Source organism: Marmota marmota, unplaced genomic scaffold (assembly GCF_001458135.2).
Source record: "Marmota marmota marmota unplaced genomic scaffold, marMar, whole genome shotgun sequence".
NCBI lineage: Eukaryota > Metazoa > Chordata > Mammalia > Rodentia > Sciuridae > Marmota > Marmota marmota.
The window spans coordinates 12,119,663-12,142,554 of record NW_026000221.1 but is presented as its reverse complement, the minus strand read 5'-3'; the positions used below and the strand labels follow the sequence as shown (position 1 = coordinate 12,142,554).

Here is a 22,892-nt window from a genome sequence, read left to right as displayed (position 1 = left end):
TTCCTTTGAGTGTCCTGTGGGAATGTGGGTTCTTTCAGGGAGGCAGAGAACTTGCTGGTGCAGGAGGCAAAACATTCCACAACTGCAATGACTTCCAGTGTACCCTGGAAGAATGCTGAGTGTGACAAGAGTTTATAAGGCCTGGCAACATGCAGGGAGATCAACAGGCAGCTCCTGAAATACCATGATGGAAGTGGACAATATGAAAATGTGTAGATGCGTTTACGACATGGGTTATATGTAATTTAGAAAACTCTGACATACACTCACTGAGATCTTCTCCAAACTCTGTTAGAGTTGCCACCCACTATGATGAATATTAACATAGGATTAAATGAACCAATACTTCATTTTAATTCTGAGGAACACTTGGTTTTGTCATTATTTACTATTATTTATTGATATTCATTTCCACAGACCAAAATATTTTATTACATATATAGCTGAACATTTAATTAGTAATTGTATAGCATAGAAAATAAACTTTTGGTATTATCCTCAGCATTTAATAATGCAAAACTAGTGACAAACATCTTTAGAAAAATTAACAAAATAGTCCTTCTGTATTAAAATTTCTTATTAAAAAGCATTAGATCAAAGTTAAGAGTGTGACATGTTTTAATGCATAGATGAGTTAGGCAGGAATAAAATGGATCACACTGTGGGTTTATTAATAAATCAAAATATTTGAAATCCCATCTCTCATTATAAATCAAAATATTTGAAATCTGAAGGTCACAGTTTGTCATAGGTCAAGTGCAAAAACAATGCATTCAAAGGTTTCATTGTTCTGCAGTTTTTGATGATGTTCATTTAAAATAATGTGAACTCAGGACATAAGCAATGCACTGAATACTTACCAGGTGGTTTTTATGCCACTTTGTTGAATGCAGGATTAGTTTATTTGGGCTTTTTATTGCTTGAGTAGAAAGTGCTTATTACTTATTATTTTATGCTTATAATATAGAAAATAAAAATAAAACCAAAAAGTTTTTTAAATGGCATACATCACACTGTTGTAGTGGTTGATTTCCTCAAGATGGTCTTCTGTGGTTTTGGTGCAGTGGGAGGAGGCACAGTTGCAGGTCTGAGAGGGGGGAAGCTGTTACTGTGGCTTATTCCCAGTCCCCCATTTTCTAGGGGGAAAGGAGGAAGATGGGGTGGAGGAGGGAGGGGAGGGCCTTGGAGAGGAATCTTTCCTGGTGGGTGGATAGGTTCACTGTGTAAGTGGATCTCCCTGTTTTTTATGTTATACCGGGTATCACAGTCAGGACAATAGCCATGGTACTGCACTTTTTCATTGAACCGTACTCGTTCCCGAGGCCCTGCCTGGGGACACCTGTCTTTTTCAGGTCTGTGCATCAGAGGCGGCACTGGAGCCTTGTCCAAGTTACTATTGGGTATGCAGCAGATATCTCCATTTGGAATTTTCTTGGGTCCACCTGGTAAGCCTCCATTCCGTAGAAGGGTGCCATTGGTCTTGACAGGATTGCCAGTTGGCACCACCCTTTGAGGGTCTTCATACTTCACAGGTGTCAACCGTGGAGGAGGTGGTGGAGGGTTTGGCTTTCTCAGGACTGTGAGGATAGCAGATGGGTGCGCTGGAGGTTTAATAAGCGGTGCGTTAGCCTGCACTTTGATCTTCTCTATGCTGGAGGCCGTGGTGCCGCTGGAGCTACTATTCAGTGTGTCTGTTTTGGAGCTGTCTGTCATTTCATCCTCCAGCTGTAGGTCAGAGGTCAGGGTATCAATCTGGTCAACCACCTGGTAGAAAGGACAAGGTAATTGTGTTGAAGAATGATTCAAAACAGAATATGCTAGAAACTTTTTTTTTTTTTTTTGGTCTAGCTATCATCTGCTATGGGAGCATTGACTGATATTGAACTGTGAATTCCACTGCTGCTTCAAATTTTCAGTCAATAAATTTACAGAGCAGCTACATCCCGCAAAGTGCTAACTGCTTGATAGCACAATTTCAAATGCCTAGAATGTAATACACTATTTATGTGCACATTCTATTCCTGGCTCTGATACACCCACCAAAGAGAATTCTGATGTAAAAATGTAACTTCTTTGTAAGAGAATATGACTTCTCTCCTGCTTAGCACATAGAAAGCTAGAGGAGAAGATTGTTTCAATGCAAAAAGTGAGAAAAAGCCAAATAATGTGCAAAATTTCAATCATGGTTTTGCTTCTGAAAACATAATTGGCCCTTGTTAGGCAGTGCTGAGTTGGCTCGAGCACATCGCCTGCTCTCACTCCTAAAAATCCTCCCATCTTCAACCCTAATAAATTCCCTTCTTTTCTGTTCTCAAATCTCTCAGTCTTCTTTTTGACCACTATCATTGCCAGTCTGCTTCCTGCCACAGGGTGTTTACACATATGAATATTTCTTCTTGAAATGCTCTGGCCTCTCTTCTACATCAAATTAACTCTTTCAAATATTAAGAGTTTTAGTTCAGGAGGCATTCATGAATGACTTCCCAATCCAACTGCAATTATAGGTCAAGCTAATATGTTCAATATCCCCAAGCAATCTTATTTGTTTCATTGAACACTTTCACATCATTTTAATGACATGTTGAGCAGTAGTGTGAATACTGAAATAATGTTTCCCACATAGCCCCTAATCTCAGTGAGAGAAGGGCCCTTGATTGGTTTTGCTGTTATATTCTGATGACCTGATATAGTGACTGATACTTATTAGGGGGACAGGAAATATTTGTTAGGTAAATACCTTGAGGATCCTTTCTGCAGTTCAAGTGTGGGCATAAGGATTTTCTTTGTTGTTTGACTTTTAGAGTTGTCATTATTTTTAAACTTACACAATTCTTCCAGAAGACATATTCTGTAAAAAAATTTAGCCATAAATGATGGCACAAATGGTGGTACACTGGCTCATTCTAAACTCGATATGTAAAGATTGGAGTGGGAAAGTATAGCTAACAAATCTGAGGTAATGGAACTGTCATGGCTCATGGGCACTGGGTACCAGTTCACTTGGAGTTGTATCTACCCCAGGTTTTTAATTGTATTAAATATTTGTGGCAAAAGAGAGGAAACTCATCTACTGTGAGGGAAGTGAAGCCAATTTTCAGAGCTGATAAAATACTGATGATGTGATAGGCCATGCCTCTTTAATTTCCGCACTGTCATTTCCCAAGTGTCTATTAAATGCCAAGAGAAGAAAACACACACACACACACACACACACACACACACACACACACACACAAACAGTGCTGTCATGTAGCAGGACATCTAGTAGAAGGGCTGACCTTAACTGGATCCTCAAACAAATAAAAGCACAATTTCCCCAAGTGCTTGAAAGCATATGCAGCATTAAAGATGAGAACAGGACCCCACAAGAGAGGTGGGTGAAGTCCTCCTGGAAGGTGAACTGCAGCTAACTGGCAGGAGCATGGTGGCTCAAGCAGGAAAGAGTCTGATCAAATCCCCATGAGGAAGAGGGTGCCTGAGTGAGAGCTATTTAAAGAGGCTCTAGGATGAGGGGAACCATAAAATAGGATGATACAGAGGGACCCTGAGAGTCCTTGTAGTGCTGTGAAAATGTTCCCACTTAGTTTAAAAAGAGTTCCAGAAGTTAGAGAACCAGTGTTCAGACAGACAATGAGTTTGTTCATGGGAACCTTAATTGATATATATGCATACATGCATGTAAATATACATAAAGCTAATGTGTACTCTAGTTAAATTATACACAATTTCAAATAGGAAAATGTATGCAAACTGTCACCTGAGACATACAGAGTTCAACTACAGAACAATGAAAAATAATGATAAAAATTTTGCATCAAAAAGGAACACTAAATATTCAAATAATTACAGAGTAACAAAAATTAGGCAAACAGGAGATGTTTACAAAAATAATAGACACCTCAAGACAACTTAAAAATACATTTCATACTGAATGACAGCTATTGGAATTTTATATAGTTTAACTTTTATGCAAAAATGAGAGAAATAGACCTTTTCAGATAATAAAGATTAAGAGATTATGCTGCTTACAGCTCAGTATTGAAAGTAACAAAAACAAAACAATATTCAATGAAAATACAGCTCGGTATTGAAAGTAACAACAACAACAACAAAATTCAATGAAAAGTTAAAAAAAACAAAAGGGACTGGAATAGAAGCAGCACAGATGAACACAGAAATTGGTCAATAAGTCAAAATATACATCAATTACAAAACAATAATACATTAATGACTAATTTACAGCAGGATTCAAAAAACATAAAAACTAAAATACTTGGGAAAATAACATGTCTAATTGATGAACAATAAAAGTCCAAGCATATTAAGGTCTCATTGTATCCTTTCAAGTGTGGGAGAAAAAAAAATACTATTTCATTTTTATTGAACTTAGAGCATATTAAGTCAAGAATGCATTTGTAAACTTTTAGGGTAACTATTGAAATGATAGACTTAAAATTATAACTTCTACCGCTGGAGTTGTGGCTCACTGGTAGAGTACTTGCCTAACATGTACAAGGCCCTTGGTTCAATCCTCAGTACCACATAAAAATAAATGAATAAAATAAAGGTAGTGTATCCAACTACAACTATAAAAAATGCATTAAAAATTATAACTTCTAAAATAAAAAAGGAATAAAAAATGGGTATAGAGGGGCGGGGCTGGGGCCCAGTTGCAGAGCGCTTACCTGGCAAGTATGAGGCACTGAGTTCGATCCTCAGCACTGCATATAAATAAATAAAAAATAAAGGTACATGAACAACTAAAAAATATTTAAAAAAATAGGTATAGAAGCTCCAATAAATCTTTCAAAGGAAGAAAATAAGAAAACTAACAAATGAGGAATAAAAAAGCATGGTAAAAAAATCACTACACATAAGAATATAAATAATTTCAACATATTTGTCATCGTAACAAATACAAATAAAGTAAGTTATTTTAAAAAGTAATTTCTATTTAAAAAAAAGACTGAATATAAAGTGAAAGAAATAAGATATCAGGCCAAAAAAAAAGGAATATTGATGCCAAGGATTGAACCTAGGGTGCTTTACCACTGAACCACATCCCCATTCCTTTTTAATATTTTGTTAAGAGATACAGTCTAGCTGAGTTATTTAGGGCCTCACTAAGTTGCTGAAGCTGGCTATGAACTTGACATCTTCCTGCCTCAGCCTCCAGAGCCACTGGGATTATAGGCACATACCATTGTACCTGGCACAGCCTAAGCCTTAGGAGAGAAAAATATAGTATCAACACCAATTTAGGTGAGTAAGGGAATGATACAAAACTGAAAGTTCACGTTCATATAAGAACACAGATACACACAAGAAATTGGGAAAAAGTTATGAACAACTAACTCACATAAAATGAGCACCGTATTTCCAAAGGACATAGGATATATTTGATCTCACTAGTACTAGAGAAAACATAAACTGAATGAAAATGAGAAAGCATTCAAATAGTTAAAATCAATAAAGTGAGCTCTTGTGTATCACCAGGGATATATCTCAAAAACCTGATACTGAATAGTTTTAAAAGCTATAAAAACGTATGTTCAGTATTCATATACTGTTTATATGGAAACACAGGTAGTTTAGTTTATACAATATGGAAATAAATAATACACAAGGAGGAAAAGGAATGGGTGTTGGGAGCCATCAAGTACATAGCAAAATTATTTAATTTTCAAAAATTTGATATATAGTAATTATGATAAAATGTTAACATTTCTTAAGTCAAAGTTATTTTTTTCTATATTAATTTATTTATTTCATATTATATATATACACATATAATTTTGTAATGAAAAATTGAATTTGAAATAAAGTTTATTGTGTATATTTAAGTTATGCACATGATGTTATAAAGCATACAGGGAATATAATAGTCCCTACAGAGGAACAAATCTATGTATGCATCCTTTTACATGTTACTCATTTTGCTTCTCGGTGGCCAGCACAGCTACAGTCTACTAATTTAGCACTAAGTCATGAATGCCATACACTATTGTTAACTATAGTCCTCATGCTGTATGTTAGATTTTTGACTTTTTCATCCTATATATCTACTACTTTGTATCCTTTGACTTCCATCTCTCCCTTACCTTTCCTTTCCCCTGTTCCTGATAAAAATATACCTATTTTTATAAAAGAGAGCAGGTTTAGAAAAAATTAAGTGATTATGTAATATAACTTATTTGAGAAAATAAAAATTCAGTACAGATGACTTATATACCTCTTAAACTATAAAGAATAAACAATAAATATACTGTAGGGATGTATCAAAATAGAATTCAGGAAAAATAGATTTACCTAAATTAAAAAAAATCAGGAGCTCATTCTGTTATGCTTCCACTAAGCCTTAATGTACTGGAATTGTCTGTTTATGTCTATTTTCCTTAGACTATGTAGGGACTTTCTATCCATTATCTCATGCAGAGAACATAGTGATTGCCCACCTTCAGTATTCAATAGAAATTTGCTTAGTGAAAGAATTGAATAAATCTAAACTCAGAGAAAAGTAAATTCCAGCCTTTATCTCCATTCCTCCCCAGCTTTCCACACTTTGTTCTGATTTACAAAGTCTTCAACCCCACCAAACCCCAATCGTCCAGAAAGACACATAGGAACTGATTAGGAAGAGAGAAAGGAAGGCCGAAAATGATTTGGTGAGACTTTGTTACCTCTTCCTTGTATTCCCTGACTCTTAAAACCTTACAACAAATCTTGGCAGAAGATATGTGCCATTCCAACTCCTAACAACTAAGAGAGCTTCAATGTATATTTTTCTTTAAATATTTGTCTGTATTACTCTAAACATATTGATAGTTTTCTAAAAATCCTATTTATATAATTAAAAATATACAGTATAGAATTCCATTACCTAGAAATAATACCAAAAAAAAAATACCTTTTCAATTTCAGTGAAGCATTCTGTAGCATCTCCTCATCAACAATTCTCCAATACAAAATTTCAATTACAAGATTAATGGAGGAGAAGGAGGAATTTGAGTTCAACTGAAATCATTACAAGAAAATACATTAATTTTTCTAAGATCTTTAAGACCGATCTTTGGAAACAACCCCATTTTAAATAGGTGTAGTGTTAGTGGTAAATAAATGAAAAAGTGAAATGGATGGGAGCCAAAGGAATTCCTACCAAGAGTAAGATAATTTTAAAAGCACAATCCCCCACCACCACATGCACACTATTTGATCATGCTCAGTAACTGCCCTCAAATGCTGGCTGACAGAACTTTGTTCAACGGAGGTACAACATACAGGGTAACAACTGACAGACCCTGTCAGTTTCTTCCCTATGGGGGAATGAATATCAGTTTGACAGAATAGACTCAAAGTAGTGGAGTTAATAGTGAGGATATTCCATCATTAAGACAGCTGAGCCAATTTATCCAGAGCTCATGTTCATAACTCACACATTTTATTTTCACTTTTGACATTAAATCAAAATTTTAAAAATATGTATCTACCTCAATGATCTACTGACACAATTAAAATAAATAGTTCTTCATCATATAGCATACAACTTTGTGTTCTGTTGATAGATTATAGTAGATGTTAAATACGGCATGTGAATTAAAATATTTGGATAAGTCCTATAATTATCTTGCTAATGGTCACATTATATTGAATTGCATCCATGTTAGAAAAAACTTAATAAATGAAAACATTTGAATTATACCTCAATTTGGTTAACTCTGTTTTGACATTTATTTATGGAAATGAATTTATTTATGTAAAAGGACTTTAAAAAGCACAGTAACTCTTGCACTTTCCAACCGTTAAGAAGGCTCAACCACAGGTATGGAAGAATTGCTCAGATAATTAATACAAATGCTTATTTCCAAAGGGATGGCTAGGCTTGCCTTGGAATACTAGAGCCTCCTCTGGATTTCTAGAGGAATCACTAGTTCCCTGATGTCATTGTTAATCAGTGATGAGCCCAATCAGCTACTGGGAGAGTTTTGTACTTTTCCTAAGTTCTCTTTATTACCTAGCCAAAATAAACATGTTTCTCTTTGAAATCTGAAACAGCAAATAACATAATTATATAATTTTGTTAGTTAGCTTTCATCATTATGACCAAAATACCTGATAAGAACAACTTAGAGGAAGAAACGTTTATTTTGAGCTCACAGTTTCAGAGGTTCAGTTCACAATTGACCAATTCCATTGCTCTGGGTCTGAGGTGAGGCAGAACCTAGAAGGGTGTGATGGAGGAAAACTCTTCAGCTCATAAAGCATGAAAGAGAGAGAGAGAGAGAGAGAGAGAGAGAGAGAGAGACAGACACCAGGGATAAGAAAGATAAAATCCCCAAGGCCATACCCAAGTGATCTACTTTCTCCAGACAAACCCTACCTGCCTATATTTACCATCCAGAAATCCATACCAATTATTGATCTATCAAATGTATTAATCCATTGGTGAGGTTACAGCTCTCATAATCTACTCATTTCACTTCTATACATTCCTGCATTGTCTAACACATGAATGGAATATTAAATATCCAAACCACAATAGTAACAATACTTGCATTATCTATCTTACTCTTATTCTCCTTATCCTTTATATGTTTGGAAGAGGGTATGATGCAGATAATGGAAGTAATCCAAGGTAAATTAGGCAATATTCTAAACAGTCAGAGACTCAAGCTCTAACTTTCCACTATGCTAGACTTATGATATTATCTCTGTTTTTATGTCTAAATGCCTGTGTTTGTTGTTGTTGTTGTTGCTGCTGTTGTTGTTCTTTTTAGTTATACATGTCAGTAGAGTCTGTTTTTACATATTTATACAAACATGAAGAATATCTTATTCTAATTAGAATCCCAGTCTTGTGGATGTCCATGATGTCGAGATCACTCTGGTGTATGTAGAAAAGTTATACGAGATTGATTCCACTGTCTTTCTTATGCCCATTCCCCTCTCTTACCTTCATTCCCCTCTGTCTAATCCAGTGAAATTCTATTCCACACCCCCAAAACCTCTATCCCTGCTTGTTGTATATTAGAATCCATGTATCATTAGACCTTTGTTTTTGGGGGGGACTGGCTTATAAAATGCACTTATGCATTTCAAAAAGTGAAGTATGAAAAGGGAAGGGGAAGGAAAGCCTACTCCTTTTTCATGACGTATCTCAGGAGCAATGTATTCCTTTGCCCACATCTCACCAACCCAAATTAAATCACTTAGAAGGAAGGGATCTGAGAAACAGAGACTTTTATCTGGATTTCAGCAGGCTGGGTAAAAAGCTATCATTCTATAAAAGGATAAAGAAAGGATATTCCAAAGGAATGAGCAACTTCTGAAAGACTAAAACAGCAGCAACAAAACACACACTCTTTCACACACACACACACACACACACACACACACATCTAATCACCCTTATTGGGAATTCTATTTAAAGAATATGTACTTACTTAAAATTTTTACTGAAAATATTTTTTCAACTTTTGATTTGACAGAGGATAAAGTACATTTTTATGAGTCAATATGTTGCTTTCTTTTAAAATATACATATAAATAGGAATTTATACCCTGCTTTCTGGAATTGAACTAGATTAATAAATAAATAAACAACAATCATTATTCATAGGTAAGCTTGATTAAAAAATAGTTAAAAATATATTTTGCTAAAATCAAGCTAAAACTATAATACAATTTGTTTTAATTTTGATATTCAATAGGATTCAATAAATACTCTAAGTCTAAAATTGTGTAAAACACTGCAGATTTTAAAAAATAAAGTTTCTAGCTTAATAGAGTTGGATCACATATATTTAATTACTTTCTCCTGAATCATCACTTTAAATATGTATAAAAAACTAAAATACAGTAATAACCTCAGAAAACTCTTACAGAGTAGGGTATAAATTAACCAGATATTTTTCTAAATATGTGGATAGATTAATTTAAAAGGTGTGAAAAGCACTGATGAAGTCCTAGAAGGATTTCAAGTTTGAAAGTGGGATACGTGGTCAGGGACACATAACCCAAAAGTTAAGAGTGGGCATTGGGCATTGCTCAAGAGAATAGGCTGTGTCCAACAGTCCCACATTTTCATGTGCAGTGACACTGATGTCAAGAAATAACTCATATCTTAAAGAAAAACTGAGATACTTGCTGCACAAAAGCTGAACATGTCTTTGGATAAGAAGGCAGCTCTGTATATGGCTTATAAAAAATAAGAATAAAAACATTCTTCATTGATTTTCCAATGAGTTTGATGAGAATGGGTGAGAGATGCCAGCTTATTTTCTCGCTGATCCCTAGCATCTTGCACACCCATCTGATATATTTTTAGACCCTCCAATCAGCATCTTTCCTGGCCCCATACATAAAGAGTGACTCTTAAACACCTATATAGTATGAACTATAGCTGAGGATCCTGTGCTATCTGAGGGTAAGCAAGAATACAAAATTGAAAGGCCAAATGAGTGACCAAATCAACATTGAAAGACAAGCCTGACATTATTAGTGAACTAAAGAGAACTCTTTAGTAAATCTAGTCAACATATTTAGAGAGGTTGAAGAACATTTTACAGGTATAAAAAAGTACACACTGTTAAATTTATAAAAGCAGGCAGAAAATTTTTAAAAAATGGAATATAAAATGTTAAATTAAGAGAAAAGATTACTAGGGAGGCTCAAATAAAAATAAAATTTAAGAAATATTCTCAACCATAAGGTAAAAATATTTTAGAAAGTAAAAATACAAGAGAAAAATTAAAAGCAAAAAAAAAAAAAGCCACCACCACCACCACCAACAACAACAAAAAAAAAACCATCACCACTACCAATAACAAACCAACAAAAACCATGTAGCTTAATAACTGATTAAGGAGTTCCAGAAATAGAAAAGAGAGAAAATGTGAGATAACAATAATCAAAGAAATAATTTTTAAAATCTCCAGTTGAGAATAGAAATATAGAAAAGGAATTTCAGGTGGAAATGGCTAAATGTTTATCAGAATAAGTGAAAAAGAATAAAATTCCAAGCACTTACCAAACAGACATAAAGCACCCAGAAAAAAAATAGAAATGAAATGATAACCACAGTTTCTTCAGGGAAAATGGATGATAAAAGGCCTTTTACCCATATCTTCAAAAGATTTTAGTCAAAATACTTTCAACCCAAATTCTACACCTGGCTAAATTGACACTGCACTGCAAAAGCAAGGTGATAGTTTTACATATTCAAAACAAAGACAGTTTACCTCTCTTGCATCAATTCGTTAAAAGTTCCTTAAGTAGATGTTCTTATATAGTAAAAATGGAATCTGAGAAATAAGGGATACATAGGATCTAAAAAGTAGAAGTGTGAAAATAAACTAAGAAATCTATCCTGGTCCTAATAAGCAATTATTTTAAACTAAAATAAAAAAATAAGACTTCAAGGATAATTAATAATGGATTACATTCAATAGATTCTATAACTAAAAAGTTATCATCCCTTGGTGTCAAGGTGAAAAAAACCACTGCACTGTGGTCAATTTTATGTAAGAGAATTCAATTGCATCTTGAATTCCCTTTTGAAAGGCTGGTTCAAGTTTAGATATATAAGTTTAAATTTTCTTCTCTATGGGCTTAAAAACATTGTTTATTTAACTTTTACTTCAAACATGGTGGTTACTGACTTTGTCCTCCATATTAAGCAAAAAGTCAAACAAAACAAAAAATGAAAACCCCAATGCTATATTTTCCATAAAGTTGAGTAAAATGACAATTTTAGAGGTTTTTTGAAAAAGTGCTTCAGCATACGGGGCAGAGTTTTTAATAAAGGAACAAAGAATTCTCCTCCTAGAAGAGGCCTACATATAGGATGATAAATTCGGTGGATTTTTCTTTCCTTCAGACTTTAAGAACTTGATTTGGAGATAAGAATGCATGTGCGTATATTATTAGTCTGATAATAGCTAAAATTATGGCACCTTAAAAAAGCAAAGAAACAAGGGTCTTCCTCATGCAAACTCATAATCCCATATGGCATGATTTGTGCAGTGTTAAGGGATATATGCAAGTACAAGAGAGCAGGGAGAGAGGTGATTTTTTTCTTTCCAAGCAGGTCAGTTGGTAGTATTGTTCAGAAAGAGTTTAAAAACTAGATGACATCTGAGAAATGTCTTGAATGATAAAATAAAATTTGGAGGAATAGACATTTTTTAGCAGAAGCAATAGCAGGTATAGTGGTATGGAATTATTGACTATAATATTTTATATGTTAAAAAGTAGGGGATGGCATATCAATAAGAGACAAACTGTAAAGATAGATAAGGATCAGTTTGCAAGGGTGTTTGGTAGGCTATTTTCTGGAGTTTATTACTGGTTGCAGTTTTAAAAGATCAGTCTCCCAACGATTCAGATTTTTGCCTCCTTGGAAAGAATGCAGGAAGTTAGTATTTTGACAGAGTAGACATATGCAGATGTTTTAATGGGTTTGTTTTAAGTCTAATTATTTTCTAGCCTAGCATGGATAGTATATAGAAAGCACAGGTCTAAATATAAAATGCAATTCTAGATATGTTTTGTCCAAAAACATCAATAAACCCTAACAACCTTGAAAAACCATACAAGTTTCAACAGTTTATGTTGTTTTTAACACTAAGTGATCTAAAAAATTTGGCTCTAAATTTGCAAAACCAAGATGTTTAAGTGTTTTTTTTAAAGACCCATAATATAAAAACCAAAGTACTTGGTTTCATTTAATTCATTTTCTCATGTGATCATAAACATTTTTGAGTTGTTCCTGAAGAAATCTCCTAAATTATCATACACAATTTCTAATTGTCACATGCCCAAAAGTTTCCTTTCAGTGTAAGGAAATATAAAAGAAATAGTAAGAAAGAAAGTTGATTTAAAGAGAAGCTTAGCTCCACAAGTTAAAATATGCTACAAGTTATGAACATTTCATGTAAGTCCCACATTACCTGTCTGTTTTAGTAAGTGAGCTCTTTACAATTGTTCTCCCTATAACAAACATTACCACAGATAGTAATGCTATTTCAGCCATTACACACTTTAATTTCTGTTTTAATATTTCTTGTTATTTTACCAGACAGTGTGCCTCTACTGAGGCTTCCTGTATAGTGTGGAAGAAGAATCAGCCTTTATAATTGCTTTAGCAGCCTAATAGATCCAAAGACACATCTACTTGCAATTTGTGAATATACACTTCAAAATGATTTCATTATGTTCATCATGTGCAAGAGGAGGCTGCAACTCAAAGTAATAGAACTGTAAAACTTAACCTAATCTTATAGTTCTCACACTTCATATTTTTTTTGCATTTGTTGAAGTGTAAAAAAAAAAAAAGAAAAATCCCAGGTTATCTATTATTTTTCCTAGTCAATGTTAAAATAGCTCTGTAAAGTATTCTGTCAGCATCCCCAGTATGGTAGGAATAACAAAATCCCTCTCTATCCAATCTATTCTTTCTTCCATTGAATCTATTCTCTGCAATGCAGTCAGAACATTCTTTTAAAGTATGTATTTCTTATATACATATTTCTGTAATATATATTATTGACAAAACCTTTAAGGTATTTCCCATTGCTCCTAAGATGAAGAGCAGGTATACTTAACAATACTGCAACTCAGGGCACCCAAGCCATGCTGTCCACACCAGGAACTCCTGTACTGCTCATCCTCACTCTGTGCTTCCCATTTCTCCTACTCCTTAGATATTAACTCCTGCCTGTGGGTCCTTGTATAAGTCAGTCTATACATCAGCCTAGTTATACCTCACTGTTTCCTGATCTCTCTCTCTCTCTCTCTCTCTCTCTCTCTCTCTCTCTCTCTCTCTCACACACACACACACACACACACACACACACACATTCTGTCCTTCAATAATTAACTCCTATCTGGGCAAATCCTGATCTCCCTCCATCCTCCTACACAGCCCTAGAGCTCCTGTGTGTGTTTCCTACCATGGACCATTCTGTGATCATGTTTAATTAGCCTCTTAACATTTGTCTCCTTGGCAAGATCAGAACCTCTCAGTCGGGAAATGCTGTGTCTTTGTCTGGAATAGGAATAAATAATGAGGAAATACATGAATTGAAGGAAAAAATGCAATAAAGTATTTTCTACAAGAGATCCATTACTCTGTTCTGTACATGCCTATAACCTTTTGAAGTAATGAACTTGGACTTAAATAAAACACTTCTAATCTATTTTTTTTCATACACACATACCTTTAAAATGTATATGTCTTCTAGAAACAGCACTTTTGGGGGAAAGATGTTGTAATTATATATCAAACTTATCAAACTTGAAAGATTACTACAATATTTATCTATAAATATCTAAAGAAATATTTATATTTACATTAAATGACATTTTGACATGTATTCACTTTTTACACCTTAGATAGTAAGCTAAATGTTTACTACATAAAGAAAGAAGAAATTAAGTAAATTACCCTATTATGTACTTGACTTATATTAGAATCTATGTAGAATATTAAATTACTTGTCATAAAGATCAACAACCTGTTTATCCTCTTCTCAATATCTCAAGCTCATAATTACTGTAGAAATAATAGTTGTCATCATAAATTCAAAGTAATGTGACTAGAGATATCGATTTTAATAACACTGCAAGACTGGAAGGTAGGACAGTTGGATACAACTATAATTTGGACTCTTTCTTGTTGTGTGATGAAAAACCTGGGTGTTTAGTAGCATTACTTCCCAGCTTTATTAATTTAAAAAAGAAAGGAAAGAAAGACAAAAGGTCAGTGATATTTGGAATTTGAAGGATCATTAAAAAAAAAATGGAAGAGCACTCCAGACACAATAAAATGCAAACTAAATGAAATTTAAAAAATAAAATAAAATGAGAGTTCTAGGAGTAGAAGCTCATCCAGTGTGGTAGAGTATAGGGGGTGTGGTTTGTATGTACATGTGCACATTTGGTGGAAGTTTAGTTAATAAAGTACAACCTTGGAAAAGAATACAACATGGATAAAGACAGAAAGAATGAGACATAGAGGTTTAATTTCATTTTGCAACATAAGGATTTACAGTTTTCCCAGCACCATTTGTTGAAGAGGCTATCTTTTCTTCAATGTATGTTTTTGGTGCCTTTGTCTACTACAAGATAACTGTATTTATGTGGGTTTGTCTTGGTGTCTTCTATTCTGTACCATTGGTCTACATGTCTATTTTGGTGCCAATACCATGACATTTTTGTTACTATACCTCTGTAATATAGTTTAAAGTCTGGTTATTGTGAGGGCTCCTGCTTTACTCTTCTTGCTATGATTGATTTGGCTATTCTAGGTCTCTTATTTTTCCAAATAAATTTCATGATTGCTTTTTCTATTTCTATGAAAAATATCACTGGGACTTTAATAGGAATGTGTTAAACCTATATAGCACTTTTGGCAGTATGGCCATTTTGATGATATTGATTCTGCCTGTCCAAGAGCATGGGAGATCTTTTTATCTCCTAAGGGCTTCTTAAATTTCTTTCATTATTGTCTGTAAGGAAACAATCAATAACATGAAGAGAGAGCCTATAGAATAGGAGAAAGTCTTTACCACACGCACTAATCTCCAGGATATATAAAGAACTCAAAAAACTTAACACAAACAAAACATATAATCCAAACAATAAATGGGCTAAGGAAATTAATAGACACTTTATAGAAGAAGAAATGCAATAAATTAACAAACATATGAAAAAAATGTTCATCATCTCTAGTAATTAGAGAAATGCAAATCAAAAGTACTCTAAGATTTCATTTCACACCAATCAGAATGGCAATTATCAAGAATACACGCAATAATTTGGGCTGGGGATGTGGCTCAAGTGGTAGCGTGCTTGCCTGGCATGCGTGCGGCCCGGGTTCGATACTCAGCACCACATACGAACAAAGATATTGTGTCCGCCGAAAACTAAAAAAAAAAAAAAATCTCTCTCTCTCTCTCTCTCTCTCTCTCTCTCTCTCTCTCTCTCTCTCTCTCTCTTTAAAAAAGAATACACACAATAATAAGTGTTGCCAAAGATGCGGGGGAAAAAGGTACACTCAGACATTGCTGGTAGGACTGCAACCACTATGTAAAGCAGTATGGAAATTCCTCAGATAACTTAAAATGGAACCACAATTTGACCCAGTCATCCCACTCCTCAGTTTATACACAAAGGACTTAAAATCAGTATATTACAGTGACACAACCACATCAATGCATATAGCAGCTCACTTCACAATAGCTAAACTATTGAACCAACTTAGATGCCCTTCAACAGATGAATGGTTAAAGAAAATGTGGTAAATATACACAATGGAATATTACTCAGCCTCAAAGAAGAATGAAATTATGGCATTTGCAGGTAAATGGATGGAGCTGAAGAATATCATGCTAAGTGAAATAAACCAAACCCCAAAAACTAAATGCTGAATGTTTTCTCTGATAAGAGGATGCTGATCCATAATGAGGGTAGAGGGGCGTGGAAAGAATGAAGAAACTTTGGATTGTACAGAGGGGATTTAGGGGAGGGGGGTGGTAAGGGGATGGGAAGGATGGTGGAATGAGAAGGACATTAATACCCTATATACATGGATAATTAAACTACCGGGTGTTACTCTGCACCAGGTACAGCCAGAGGAATGAGAAGTTGTGCTCCATTTATGTACAATGTGTCAGAATGCATTCTACTGTAATGTATAACAGGTTAAAACAATCTTTTTTTAAAATACTGACATTATTACTTTATGTATATATGTGACTACATGACCAATATGATTCTGCAACATGTATACTCAGAAAAATGAGAAATTATATCCCATCTATTTATGATATATCAAAGTGCATAAATGCATTCTACTGTCACATATAACTAATTAAAACAAATTACAAAAAAAGACAGAAAGTAAAAGAGATGTGTGGGGAGATGCAAATTGCCTGTCCTATCACTATCCTAATGAGTTTGTCCTTGACCTGAAGGTCATAGGCAGCCAAAAAGGCTTAAACAAAAAAAGTGATGTAAGCATCTAGGATTCTGCAGACCCCTGAGGAAGTGAAAATGCATTTCCCTGAAGTAAATTATTAAAAAAGATTATTCTTGTCATAATAAAACCTAGGGAAAATTATGGAAACTGATGCAAATAAGGAGGTTGTATTATATTATTTTTGCATTAGTGAGAGCATTTGAAAATCTCTATAGCCCAACTTTAGAATATCTTTCTCAACTTGAAAATATATTTTTATTCATTTATTATGGTAGTGTCTTAGGATGAATGCACATGAGGACATTATCCTTAGTTTAATAAAGTTATGCAAGTACTGATATTCCCTTCCGTGCTTGAATTCTAGCATTCTTAACGGTGTAAGGGGAGTTACATTTAAAAATACAATTCATATCTGATTTAGTGAACCAGAATATATGAGATAAAAGAGAAAGAGGGAATTTAAAATTCAAAATTCTTTTAGAATAGACTTTCCAAGCATCTGTCTTTACTGTCATGGGGTTCCAGAGATATTTTATAAAAATAAATTAGACATAATTTGAAAAACGATGAAAGTCCTCATTACAAAGTCAACAACCATTTAAATCTGCTAGAAGATTTTCAAAATTGATCTTTCAGAGCTTTTATTCTGTTACTAAATCCCTGAAAGACTTGAACATGCATTTGTTTCTTTTTGCAAACAGAGTATTTACAGCAAAATCTATTCCTGTACTTTAGTTTTAACAAATGGTATTGTGAGATACTATAAATATACATGTTCTATACATGGAATTGGGAGAAGCAAAATATAGAGTACATTTCCAACCCTTTTAAAATGTTAAGGCAATGAACATATAAAAACTGTAAAATATCTATTTGTGAATCTGCATTATTCACTTATTTCTGCATATTAAGATACAGAATACTGCTTTCTCAATTTGCAAGGCATTCAATATATTACATACTTGGCTTATAATCTCAATGGAGTAATTGCATATTTTGTATAAATAAGGACACCTAAAACTTTTTAATTTTAGAGTTAAACTTTTGGTAGACATTTAAAAATCATGATTTATTTTTGTAACTATACTATATAGTTCTATTGTATTTTACCAATTTTTCTATGAATTGTAGGTTTTAAAAACATAATTAGCATACTTATGTTGTTACTATGAAAACCTAACATAATGTTTCTTCTTTCAATACAAGACTTTCTCTTTTACTGGAGTCTGATTTGAAACAAAAGGAATAATTGTTGCATTTACAATAATATTAAGAGAGGGATTTTAAAAAATATGCCACATTATAGAAAATTATAAGCATGGGTAAATGTTTTGGAATTTCAAAATTTCATATTTTGAGTATTCAGCATGTGGATTTTAGGACACATGGATTTCCAATTTGGAAACCAAGAACTAGAGGATATAAAAAAAAACATTCTGAGTAATTTCTAATATGAATCCATCCAAACAAGATATTTTTTTCAGTAGGCTAATGCTAAACATTTGCATAATTAGGAATTCTAATAAAGTAATAAATATTCCACAGGTTAACAAATGTGAAAGGGGGAGGCAGATGAACATGTAGCCGTGAAGAGGGATGGGGTAAAGGGTGGTGGGTACCACTGGGTAACAAAAACATGAAATGTACTTCTTCTGACCTTTAAGATAGCAAGAGAAGCTAGAAAGACAGATTTGTGTGTTAAAATTATACATTTTTTACAACTAAAAGTGATTATTGTGCAGGTTTAAATAAGTCTGTACAGGAGTCAGTTTCTGCAACTCCTTTCTCATGCCTCTGGTTTAATAGACTCAGTTATGACATGAAGTCCCCATAGCTTTATTATTCTCATTTTCCACATTTGAAAACAATAGCTGGACAAATCTTTCTCAAAATTAAAACAGCTGCATTAGTCTTTTCTAAGCAATAAATTAACATAAGGTATATAATTTGCCAGAGGGTTAAACCTTTTATCTCAATCTTTAATTGGCACATCACATGTAGGAAGATGAGCTCAAAAGGACATTTTTCTCAGGTCCATGGCTTGAGTATGTTGGATAAGGAATTTTCCAGTTCTTCATACATTTACTATTTTAATCAATAAATAACTGAATATAATGCATTTTAAATTAATGATAGTATTCAATGAAAATTTAAATAATTACTTTTATTATTTAAAAGCAGATTAGTTCCATAACATAAAAGTGTTTTATTAGTAAATAAAATTTATCATTCAGTGCACTTCAAAATAAGTCATGATGCATCAGGTATCAAACCATACTGCTGAGGGACTTTCTTTTTTGTTTTCTTTGCAGGGGGGTGGGTACCGAGAATTGAACTCAGGAACGCTTAACCACTGAACCACATTCCCAGTTCTTTTTCCTTGGGGTGCGAGGGTGAGCTCAGGAGGCACTTGACCACTGAGTCATATTCCTAGTCCTATTGTATATTTTATTTAGAGACAGGGTATCACTGAGTTGCTTAGTATCTTGCTTTTGCTGAGGCTGGCTTTGAATTCTCTATCCTCCTCTCTCAGCCTCCCAAGCTGCTGGGATTATAGGCATGAGGTGCCAAGCTTGGCCCCAACTCTTTTTCATGTTTTATTTTGAAACAGGGTCTCTATAAGTTGCTTAGGTGCTGGCTAAGTTGCTGAGGCTGGCATTAAATTTGTTATCCTCCTATCTCAGGCTCTTGAGCCACTGGAACTACAGGTATGAGCTTGAAGAAGGCCTTTCTACTACAAGTTGTTTTAAAGAACGGCTTAGCAAATGGTGTTAGTATGCTAAGGGATACATTAGATTATTATGTGAAAAGCAACAGAGTAATAATCCAGCTCCCAACAACATATAAACTGATGCACCATACAGAGATGGGAAGGTGCATATCAAAAAGGCAGGAGCAAAAGAGTAAAGTTTGTATGCTGAAAAGTCACAATGTCTGATTTTTACAGAAATGTTTTTCTTTCTAAGCTCATTTTCCTAACTTCAAGTGGGTTGCTGAACTAACTAAAGATCAAAACTATTTATGATAACATTCTGGGCAAGAAGAGCCAGCAATCATAATAGGAGATGTGCATTGAAGGAAAGTGAAAAAGGAGTTACTTTTATTTTTATTTTTTTTAACATTAGTATTCTGTTAATTTTTTTTTTAGTCTTCTCAACAGCACAGATGCATTTGTAGACTCATAAAAAGTGAGGCCATAGTGAAAATTTTAGGAAATGGATGATGAAGTACAGTAGAATTTCCTTCCTCGGTGATGCTTGAAATAAACAGCATAAACATCTAACATCAAAAAATGTAAAAGCTAAAGAGGCACAATCCAATATCCTAACTTTGAAATATGATCAGCTACAGAAAAAATAAGAGGGTTTCATCTCAGCTCAGTACAGGTCCTAGAACTCACTTTAATGCCTCAGAATGGTATCAGTGAGGTAACAGAAGCTCTACATTTTCACAAAAACATGCCAAAGATGAAAACGAAAAAAAAATAATGCAAAGATGTGTGTGTGTGGGCTGCCAGACAGCAGAAGAGAGGCTGGTGAAAGAAGAGAAGTGAGCAATAGCCAGCAGAAGTGCTGGGGCCACCCTGCACAGTCAGGATAATACAGCATAGAGCAAGACTTCCCACCGCCTATGCTAAACCTGAGTGCTGAGCGCCAAGAACCGGGAGCAACATATACCTGTTCTACAGAGGATTCCACTTTGCCACCACCTGTCCCATCGCCCTCAGGCTCCCAAGCTTCTGGACTGTGGCTAGGACATGAAATAAGCCCCTTCACACTAGGGCTTTCCCAGGGAGATTACTGAATCTTAGGTGTGATATAAACAAGTTAAGGAAAAGTCACTCTCACTACTTCTGGAAGTTCTTAGAAGAGCTGTTTAAGTTAAAAAATAATAGGAGGAAAAATAATTGATATGGTGGCTAGTGAGGGGAGAAAAGAAACACAGGAAGACATAGTGCTCCTTTAATAATGTATAAGATAACAAAATAAAATAGAAGAATTGGAGAGCCAACAGACTGAGTTCTAAAATACCACTATTTCCAAACTAATAAATAAAATGTAGCCAGTAACATAGAGGATAGACATGACCTGAAACTGAAATATTGACATAAAGGAAGATGGAGACATAACCACAGTGACTAAGGAAGGGAAAAATCCAAAGATTCAGAAAGGAATGCCCTTAGCATTTTAAGAGTCTGGTGTAAGAGTAGAATACCATACATATAAATATTAAATAAAGGTCATTTCCAGCTAATAAACTATTTTTAAATTATTTAAAAATAAATGTTGATAAAAAGACCTGCAAAGCAAGTTTTCAATACAGAATATGGGACAACTCAGCATTTCATGTCAGAGTGCAGCAGTGAACAAGAATTAACTCCCGGCCTCTATGTCCTAGCTCATCACCCTTTTTTTTTTTTTTTTCCCATCTTGGCATTAACCAACAAGGGGAAAGGTACCTCAAATGTCCATATGCAGATACCCTAGCCTGATCTTCCAAGCTCTGTATACAGCTCCTACAAACAATCAACATTTGGCCACTCCTTGGGTCTAAAGATAGTAATATCAGTGGTTTAATTTGCTCTAACAAATTAAATGTATGATAAGAAGCTGTTACAAGTCCTTCAAATGTGTTTGTAGTGAAGGGTTGGGGAATCCAGGTTCTTGGTTACTAAAGTATGATTTAGATGGGAAATACACACCTGGGTGGGCATAGCCACTTTGCCCCATATAGTAGCTGGAGGAGGCACTGTGGAACACTCTAAATCACAGTATCCAAGGCAAAAGTCTCTCTTGCTTAGGTTTAAAGCACTACTGACTGCAGCAATTGGAGAGCAAATAACAGGCATGGATGAAATACAAAATTGAGATACATCATAGGGAATACTCCTTTACATAATAAACAGACCCCATGTTATGGAACAAAAATCTGTATTCAAGAGGAGAATTTCTCTAAAAGGAGGAAACTACTACATTGGTCTTATTTAAACTACAAAATGTGCTCCAGTATGATCTGTTGGTGAGCAATTGCCACTAAAAGATATCTGTACTGGAAGATAGGCATCCAAGCAGAAGGAGCAAGTTAGGTGAAAGCAAGAAAAGCCAGGCTGCTTGCAGACTTTCCCAGAACAACATCAATGACAGAGACAGAACAGCAGTGGAAACAAAGTTGTGAGGGAAAGAAAATGTGACCCAAGGATGTCATGCCCAGCTGAGCAACTGTGAAGTACAAAGACAACAGACATAACAGGCTCCAGCCGCAAGGACCCAAGAAAGATATCAAGCTCCAAATTTACCCACCCTGAAGATGAAAGAAAATGCTATGATGAAAGGATTAGATAAATATTCAATGTCCAAATCCACATGTTCTGAAGAAAATATATTATTTCAGACTAATTTAAAATTGCCAAGTTATCCTTCAAGTTTAGAGACAACTGACAGAAACTCTCAAGGCTCTGAGATATACAGGCTGCAAGATCTCTCAAACATTCCTTTAGAAACAAGCACAAAAAACCAAAAAGCAAATGACTTGACAACATTCTTGACAGTATGGCATCGTATCAGACACAGAAAGGATCTCAACTCCCACTTTTACTTTGTGTGTGCCATGAACACTAAATGTCATCAGGTTCAGATCCAGAGACTGAGGGGCTTAGCTTTTTCTGTGTCGTTTAAATAGGAAAAAGAAAAGAAAATTTCTAGACAAATTTGACAAACAAGAACATAGGTTAAATCTGGACCACTGGTATTGTATGCCTAGTATATTTCTGTACTTTTCTATATGTTTAAAAAATGTTCATAACTAAAAATGTTAGAAAAATACAAAGCCTGAAAAATGTAAGACCTTGCTTTACAATGCAGAAGTTCTGAGTATTGTAATTGTGTAATATGTAAAGTTATTAAAATACAGATTC

General features: G+C 34.4%; 1 protein-coding gene across 6 annotated transcripts in view; it reads right to left on the bottom strand.

The window, feature by feature from the left end:
- Positions 1-373: 373 nt before the first annotated feature.
- Prr16 (proline rich 16) overlaps positions 374-22,892 on the bottom strand; it is a 160,775-nt gene continuing 138,256 nt past the window's right edge. For 4 of the 6 annotated variants that reach the window (XM_048792025.1, XM_048792024.1, XM_048792028.1 and 1 more), the window contains one exon: positions 374-1,764. In XM_048792025.1, coding sequence (XP_048647982.1) covers positions 1,009-1,764 — 756 coding nt within the window. In that variant the 3' untranslated portion in view covers positions 374-1,008. Of the gene's footprint in view, positions 1,765-2,737; positions 2,849-8,154; positions 8,194-22,892 lie in introns of those variants that run through there. The other 2 variants (XM_015488617.2, XM_015488618.2) reach the window with 2 other exon arrangements.